Source organism: Gekko japonicus, unplaced genomic scaffold (genome assembly GCF_001447785.1).
Source record: "Gekko japonicus isolate JY-2015 unplaced genomic scaffold, Gekko_japonicus_V1.1 scaffold69, whole genome shotgun sequence".
Taxonomy (NCBI): Eukaryota; Metazoa; Chordata; class Lepidosauria; order Squamata; family Gekkonidae; genus Gekko; species Gekko japonicus.
In genome coordinates, this window is record NW_015175972.1 from 1599442 (window position 1) to 1608662 (window position 9221).

At 46.9% G+C, this 9221-nt stretch overlaps 1 protein-coding gene across 3 annotated transcripts in view; it reads left to right on the forward strand.

Moving 5' to 3' along the window:
- MGLL (monoglyceride lipase) overlaps positions 1 to 9221 on the forward strand; it is a 109250-nt gene that overhangs the window by 93411 nt on the left and 6618 nt on the right. For all 3 annotated transcript variants that reach the window (XM_015426095.1, XM_015426094.1, XM_015426093.1), the window contains exon 6: positions 3089 to 3178. In XM_015426095.1, the coding sequence (XP_015281581.1) occupies positions 3089 to 3178 (90 nt within the window). The remainder of the gene's footprint in view (positions 1 to 3088; positions 3179 to 9221) is intronic.

Sequence of the window (9221 nt, forward strand, 5' to 3'; positions counted from 1 at the left end):
TTTCCCCCTGCCACTGCTTTCCCTTCTGCAGCTCCCCATGCCTCAAGAGTTCAAAGTACGTTGTTGTGTTGGCAAAGTCACCAGGAATGGGTGGAGACTTAAATTAATTATTCTGTCTAATGAAAGAGTTTCCATCAGCCCAATAGACACGATTAGTGTGATGGTACATTTACATTATTTGCAATCCACCTTCCTCACTGTGACTCAAGGCCATCACCCAATGTAAATCAATGCAGTCAGTGGAATGGTACACCTAATATGCAGTGTGAAAGGACTAAGGTTGCCAAAATTTGAAGCAAAGCTGATGTCTGAACAAAACATAAGTATTAAACGTGCCATATTAAACAATGCAGAACATGGTATTGCATTAGTAGAAACGCAATGCATTTCTGTGGGCCAGTCTGTTATATATTTCCTTTATAAAAATTCCCTCCTGTTTTACATAGCTTGCGAAATGCCAGGAGCATGGGAGAATTCCTGACCTTCTCAGGCAGGCTGTTCCAGAAAATGTGAGCCGCTGCAGAGAGAAGGCATATGTGCTGGCAGTTGGTAATCTTGCCCATCTTCAGGGTGGCACCTGCAGAAGAATATTAAATCCCCATATATTTTAAGTGAGTTGCTACATGCAAATAAGCCAGGCCCTGTGGTACTTTATTGTGGAAGAAGTTGCAGTTGATCCAACAGCCAGTCCTGACTTCTCTTCATAGTAGCGCGGGTGCAGTCATGTGGCCACTTCTCTGCTTTTAGTCCTGCATTGAAAACTTTCCAAATCCTCCTTAAGTTTGTATGTTTCCTGTTCTGACCATGGGCTCCAAGGCATGCTGTCTACTGAATATGTACTGATAGCTTAGTTTGCACCAGAGCTATTTTGGGGCAGGAACGCACAGTAACGGAGTTCCGGCTGGCTCCCAAGTTGGCCACGCCCAGCAGGAACTCATTAGCATAATAGGCCACACCCAGCAGCAGAAACTCATTACGATTGGCTACATTAGGGGTGTGTGGCCTAACATGCAAAGGAGTTCCTGCTACAAAAAAGCCCTGGGTTTTGACCACAAACAAGGTCAACAGAATAACAAGCAAAAGGTGGGTGTGGCTGGATGAGCACACTTCTGGTAACATGGGGGTGCGGCCTAATGTGCCAATGAGCTGTACTGTCAGGGGTGTGGCCTAATATGCTAATGAGTTTATGCTGTTGGGTGTGGCCTATTAAGCTAATGAGTTCCTGCTGGGCTTTTTCTACAAAAAGAGCCCTGGTTTGCACCAAGATAAATGGACTCTACTAACCATGTTTGCTACTCAGAATGTGTACTGCTACTCAGAATGTGATACTCAAATGTGTATCAAAGTAAGGTAAAGTTTCCCTTGCTCGAAAGCCAGTCGAGTCTGACTCTAGGGTTGCGGTGCTCATCTCCGTTTCAAAGCCGAAGAGCCAGCGCTGTCCGAAGACGCCTCCGTGGTCATGTGGCCGGCATGACTAAACACCAAGGCGCAAGGAACGCTGTTACCTTCCCACCGAAGTGGTTACCTATTTATCTACTTGCAATTTCTTGCTTTCGAACTGCTAGGTTGGCAGGAGCTGGAACTAGAGACGGGAGCTCACTCCATCATGCGGCACCCAGGTCTCGAACTGCTCAACTACTGACCTTCCACAGCCTGCAGTTCAGCGTCTTAACCACTTGAGCCACCGCAGCTCCTGTGTATCAAAGTACCTGTTATATATATAAAAAGTAGTTTTGCAGTTAAATCCTGTATGTACCACTGATTTCCATTGCCATCTCTCAGGAAGTCAGCAAGGCCACATTAAGGTCTCATCAGACCAGTGCTCTCGGGTCCGAGCTGAGATGAGGCACAAGTGGCTGTGCAGGAACCAAAAGGCACAGAAAGCACACAAGGGGTGCCGGTGCCAGTGGAGACCCTCTGTTGTGCCGAGAGCTTTGAAGTTACGAGACTACATTTACATTTCTGGCAACACTTTTATCTCCCGTATTTTTCTCTTGACTTCAGCAGAACTGAATGTGGTTCATGGGAGTTTGGTACCAAAAGGGGCATTCGATAGACAGTGAGACTGTTACCTGCATATACTTCTGAAATTTGCGGCTGCTTTGATATTTGGTACCTCTGGAGGTCTTTGATTTCATCCTTTTATCACTGCTTCTATAATAACAATATAATTTTCCAGTCCGTAGCATCTTTGATGCAGGAGGATCAGAGCATTGTGGAAACTGATTACACTTAATGGATTCAAATCCAAGCAAGGGCACACAGTCCATTTTACATCTTGCAGGTTGTATCCGTGGCTACAGTGTGGCACTTAGACAGAACAGAGGGCAGAGACCCAGCTATTTGTTTCCTTTGCTGTTGTCTTTCTCACTCAATAACCACTTAATCAGTTTTCGAAAGAAAAAGAGGAGAATTTTTTTTTAAGTACCAGGCTCACACGTGGAATCCTGTTACAGGGAGAAAAGGATATTTGACTTTCTCCCGCCAGCATCTTCATGCTCCGGAGGCTCAGCGCTGCGCTCCCAAAGGACGAGGGTGCAATAGATTTCCTTAGTCGAATGCAAGCGCATTTGCTCTTGTTTATTTGTAGCCCCCTAGGGAACACTCATCAGAAGGAGTTGCAGCCTAGGCAACTACTGTAAATCACTCCGACTTTAGGAGGCTTGGTTGGCAGCCGCCTGAAATAAGAAGTAAATGGTGATGAACGAGGGGCAGCGGCAAAACCAAAGGGGCTGCACAGAGGACTGCAGAGCGGGCTCAGAACCAGCTGCTTCAGCAGGGAACGCTCTCCATGGTTAAGTGGGTCTCAGGGGAAAAATGCAGAGGGCCTGGAGCTGAACACAGGGACCCTAGGGAACACTGTGTGCTGCACGCTTCCCTTTCTCAATGGGCAAGGGGGTCTTTGTCCTGCCTTTTCAGTGTCTTGGTGGGGGTGGGGGGTTGAACAGTTTTGTTAGCATTTAGGACCACATCCTCAGCTGGCATTCACTGAGGGTACAGCCACGGACCTCCTAACAGTTTCTTCCATCTGCGTCCTGCATTGCTCTTTTTTGCTGCCCAGGTTACTAACACCATTTCTCTCCCTCAGATTTTTGCCGCTCGAGTGCTTAACTTAGTCCTGCCAAATCTGTCCCTGGGAGCTATAGACCCAAACGTGATTTCCCGGAATAAAAAAGAGGTGAGAATGTCATCGCCCTTACAAAGCATTGTGCTGTGTCGTACGCCTCTTTCTGTGCTGCCCGTTTCTTTTGCTGTTGCCTTGACGAGTCGGTTGAAACCCCCTGTTGCTAAGTTCACTCGCTACAAATGCGTGGACTGAAATGGCCACGAATTTTGCATTATGACTGTGAGGTGGAGAAGAGGAATTATAGTTAACGGCGCGAAGATGATATCTCTCATTCATCGGTCAAAGGAGCTCTCTGTGTTTTTTTGGGGGGGGGATCTCTGTGGTCACATCTGACCCTAGCAGTTGCCATGCCTCACATTTGACCTGCTTCCATACGTAGTCCAGGGAGGGGGTCATTGTGGAACTGGGGTAGCGAGCCAGGCTACATAATAGCAGATGCAACATCAGTGTGGGTTTCTTCCATGCTGCATTGGAATAAGACATAGTTTGGTAGCCAGACAGTTACTTTACACATATAAGGTCTGAAGCTTAATACTTGGATCTCCAGTAAAAGGAATCTCAGGTAAGACCTTAGTCAGAGCCCCTGAAAAGCTGATAAGTAGACAGTACTGGGACAGATAGACCAGTGGTGTGACTTCACGTAAGACAACAATTTTAGAGTCCAGTGGCACCTTTAAGACCAACAAAGGTTTATTCAAGATATGAGCTTTTGTGTGCACACACACTATCAAATTAAGTGTGTGTGCACACAAAAACTCATACCTTGAATAAACCTTTGTTGGTCTTAAACGTGCCATTGGACTCTAAATTTGTTGTGCTGCTTCAGACCAAAACAGCTGACCAACTGGATCTATCTTCACATAAGACAGTTCTTTATTTCCACATTGTTCATGCTTAAAACAAATGTTATTCACACCCCTGTTTCAGTTTCATAATTCGAAGGGGGAATTAAACATGGCTAATGAGCAGTAGGAGCTGCAGAATTCTTATCTGTCTCCCTCTTGTCGTCTTAACGTAATTGTTTGACTCCATAACTTCCTTGCATCTTCCTCTGTTGTTTCCAACCGCTGGACTTATGATTTCTCAGCATGGCCAAGGCCGTGAGGATTCCCATGACTCCCAGTGCTGTCTGGGCATTGTCAGGAATGCTAGCTGCAAACCCTGTGTCTGAGGACACTGGCAAAACCAGAGGGGTCAGCAGTGGCTTCAGTGGCACTATGATAAGTAATAAACAGTCATTTGCTCTTTAAGGGAGGATGCCAAGCCATCATAACTACAGTGTGAAAGGAGAAGGGACTAGCGCAGCCACATCACAAGATAGGGTTGTCATTCATTGTTAAGTGCAGTTGAAGTGTTAGGAAATGGCACCTTAGAATCTTTTTTAAAAGCAGGAGAGTGTTGTGCCATTTCACTGGACAGACAGTCCAGCAAGTCCAAATTTCTCTGCTGCACTGTATTTTTTTAAGCCTTGTTCACTGACTGGGTAAACTGCATCCTGAAGTTTCATATGTGCTGATGAAACTCACACTGGAAAAGCCAAGAGGGTGTTCGACAGCACAGAGCAACTAGGAGGTCAGCAGTGTGTCAGGTTCCACAGCCAAACAAAGGAGTACACGCTTATCACAAGGTTATACTTCAATGTAAGAGCTATAGAGGCAGTAACATCGTCACTGTTAGGAATGGCTACTTTCCTACAAGCATAATGGGATATAGGGTATTCGTATGCACACACACCCCACTCCTGGGCCAATCAGCCTGACTCCCGCACGTGGGAGAATGGGGCCCCAGGCCGTTAAAGCGAAAGCTTGGAATCGAAACTAATCCCACGGGTAAATGATGGGAAGACACTACACAGGCAGCTTGCAAGGTCAAAGATAATAAAGAACGAAGGAATGCTGCAGCAGTTGGTACACAGGTCAAGCAGATGCACTCTTGTCCATAAACATCATGGCAGCATAGCTGACATTCTGCCCACCCAAAAGTCAGCCCCTCCCGGGCATTCCGGGAGGTCTCCCAGTTATTCCGGAAACTCCCAGTGGAACTTGCGCAACAACATAGGGGCCCGAATATCCCCTACTTCCACCCATTCATGGTGCTGTGGTCCAAAATCACGCCATTCCACCAAGTAAAACAATTTCCCTCGTTTGATTTTAGAGTCCAAGATCTTCGAGATTTCAAAATGTTCCTCGCCCTCGATCATGATGGGGGGGGGTATTACAGGCTGCTATGGCCACCATGGGCTTGAACCCAAAGCCCTTTTCAGGAGGCTGAAATGAAATACAGAATGGATGTTTCTCAAGTTCTTGGGCAGATCCAAGTCCACAGGCACTTCATTAATCATCTGTTTTACTTTAAACGGTCCTATATATTTCCACCCTAGTTTACGGCTGGGCCGCAACACTTTAATGTTCTTAGTAGAGACATACACCGAATCCCCAGGCTGCAGAGCCCAACCCTCCGCCCTTCTCTTGTCAGCCTGAGTCTTATATGCCTCCTTGGCCACATTCAAAGTCTTGCAGAGGAGTGGCCAAGAGTCCTTCAGGTGTTGACACCATTGCACAGCATCCCCCGTCCCCAACTCAGTGGGTCCCTCCAGGAAAGGCACCGGGGGACTGTCATATCCATACAGCGCCTTAAAAGGGGACATCCCCGTAGATGAGTGACACGTGTTGCTATAGCAAAACTCGGCAAGGGGTAGGAGATCTCCCCAATCATCTTATTGATAATTAGTGAAGCAGCGCAGATATTGCTCTAAGGTTTGATTTACACGTTCTGTCTGTCCATCAGTCTCTGGATTATAGGCACTGCTTAAAGCACGTTCGATTCCCATAAGTTTCATAAGCTCCCCCCAGAATCGGGAAATGAACTGGGGCCCCCTATCGGATATGACTTTAGCCGGGAGCATGTGTAGATGGACCACGTGGAGTAAGAAAGCTTTTGCCAGTGCTTTTGCCATGGGTAGGGAAACGAATGGGACAAAATGTGCTTGCTTAGAGAATAAATCCACGACAACCCAAATGACCGACATAGTCTTACTCGGGGGTAAATCCGTGATAAAGTCCATGGAGATTGCCTCCCACGGCCGACTCAGAGTCGGGAGAGGTTGCAGTAATCCTGGGGGTTTTCCCGGTCTGGATTTGCGCAATCAAGTTCATGAAGACCCCCGGAGCCCCCTGAAGACCGAATGGCATCACACAGTATTCGAACTGGCCGAGGGGCATATTAAAGGCAGTCTTGTGTTCATCCCCCTTCCGGATGCGAACCCAGAAGTAGGCATCTCGGAGGTCTAGTTTCGAAAAGACTTTCCCTTTAGCTGCTTCGGCCAGTAAATCCTTGATGAGGGGCATGGGGTAGGCATTAGTCGATGAAACAGCATTTAAGCCCCGATAATCCATGCACAACCGTAACCCCCCGTCTTTCTTTTTCCGGAACAGCACCAGGGCTGCAAACGGGGAGGAGGCTGGCCGGATGAAACCCATTGCTAGGTTCTTATCGATAAACTTACGCAGTTCATCCTTTTCTGCCAGCCCCATCCCTTAGGTAATTTGTGACCTGGCAGTAATTCGATACTACAGTCAGAGTGCCTATGAGGGGGGAGCTCGTCGGCTTCTTCTTCTTCAGAGACCCTTCTTCAAAGACCCTAGGAATGCTGCAGCAGTTGGTACACAGGTCAAGCAGATGCACTCTTGCCCATAAACATCATGGCAGCATAGCTGACACAGTGCAGTAAGATTAGACACATGTTTGTATATCCAGCTGTCATATTGAATACAGAACTCTCTAAAACAGTGGGGACAGGGAGTGGCTGTGACTCAGTGGTAGAGCGTATGGTCTGCGTATAGAACATTCCACACCCAGTCATTGGCATGTCCGGTGAAAGCCTCCAGTGTAGGGCTGGGAAATCCATGCTTGAGATCCCAGAGAGCTCAGACTCAACAATGCTGTACTAGACAGACCAATGAAGTAGCTCCATGGGAAGCGAGTCCTTAGAAGTGTCAAAGCAGCACAACAGATCTGTGTGGTCTCCACGTGCCATGCTTAGGCCTTCAGGGCCGCTTGTAAAGTCTGCAGTGGAATCTTTCTGGTGTCCAAAGGGAAGAAGTCCACCTGTGTCTTTCCTAGGTACCAGTTCAGTAGTGCAGTGCCCAACTGAAAACCGCAGGTGTCTGCCCTCAAAGATGGCCAAGAAGAGAATCACAACCGGTGTACTCATTTATTACATTTTTACCTCTCCCCCAAGGAGCTCAGGACAGTGTACATCATTCTCTTCACCTCCATTTTACACTGACACTAGCACACTCCATGTGTCAGCAAGAGAGAGACTGGCCTTAGGTCACTCAGTAAGTTTCATAGCCAAGTTTGCACTGGACCTGAAGAAAGCATTCGATCTCAGTATCTCAGTCTACCATCTTAAAGTTCTGGATCAGACTGGCTGTCTCCATGGGGGATGCCTTTCAACACATGATCCACCCACCATCTATTATATGTGAGCTAAGGCTCTGAGAAGCATTGACATCCCTGATTGTACCCAATGCAAGCACATTCAGATTTTTTTTGTAAATGTTTCCTTAAAATTTTAAAAACACTTCTGTAAAAAAGAGTTGTTTTCCATGACCAGGGTCACCACGTTTCTTCTGAAAAGCGACCTGTAAAAAGTATAGATGGCGTGCTAAGGATTTATAGCTATCACCTACACTCAGAACCTGCAGAATGTGAGATCAGACTCTGCTAGGAACAGCCATTATTTACATGTTGAATGTATTCATCTGCCAGACCAATTTCTAGTCTCTATAAATATCACTGGGCCACCCTCCAAGAATTTCTTGACTTGTTTGTGTTCATAGCAGTTTGGTTTTGCAAAGAAGGAATGAAATGTAAATGGAGACTTTGAGACATTTTGTTTAATTTTTTTGCTTGCTTATTAATTCTGATGTGTAAATCCAAAAACGTTACAAGCACAGTTTCAAAGGCCCTCCGAAAAAGCTCTCACAGTCACCTGTTGTGTGGCTGGTAGAGTACTCCTTGCTAGGGGTGCATCATGCATGGCTGTGAATTTTCTTAGGATCTGCCTGGAAAGGCCTTGTAGAGCACCACTGGGAGTCCCAGGATATTCTGTATCCACATTTGTATCCCCACACTCAGCTGGCTTAATAAGAACCCGAATAAGCATCCAAACCAAGCTTTAAGGTACACACAGATTTTTCTTGCTGAATTGGGGTGAATCTGTGAAAAGCACATTTCATGGATTTTGAAGGTGGAGGAACCAGGTCAATAAGCAGTTTTCTGCACAGGAGCCTAGGAGGGATTCTCTCCAACCTCATGTTTAACTCTGTCAAAGCAGCCCATAGTGTTCCAGAGGTGTCATATTAGATATTATGTATAATACCTGTCATGCATTACCCATTTAACCGCTGCAAGTACTATTCTTACTTGTGTGTGTTAAGTGCTGTCAAGTCATGGGCTGTGGTCACACACTAAATAATCCACCTTCAGTGCACTTTCCAAATGGATTTTGCAAGTTCGCACAGTAAAAATCCAGTTGGAAAGTGCACTGAAAGTGGATTATTTAGCATGTGGGACCACAGCGATGTATTCACTCACACAGAAGGCTCATGAGGCAGGTTTGACATAATAATTAAAAACAGCACTCTCGTAATAAAAAAGTAACACTTATAAACCAGCAATCAGCAATTTTAAAAATCCAGTAGCATGATATTTAAAAAGTTTAACTGGGCCCATAATGTTTATTTGGGAGGAGGGTGGTGGTGGTAAAAAAAAAATTGGCCATAGGCCTGAGCAGGGGTCTTTTGGGACCGGAGTGTTCCGGGAGCCCAGGAGCTGGCAAAATGGCGGTGGCAACGAGCCCCGCCCCCAGCTCCCTGCACTGCGGCTGTCGCCGGCCTCCCGGGGCCCATGCCAGAGCGCTGCGGCCTAGGGGAGGCTGGAGGATGCCCGTTACCGCATCCCGGGGCCAGCGCCAGAGCGCTGCAGCCCAGGGGAGGCCAGAAGAGGGGCCCCGCCTCCCACCTCCCCCCATCTCTTTGCCCTCTTTCTTCTCCTCCTTTCCTTCCCCTTTCCTTTTCTTTCCCTCCTT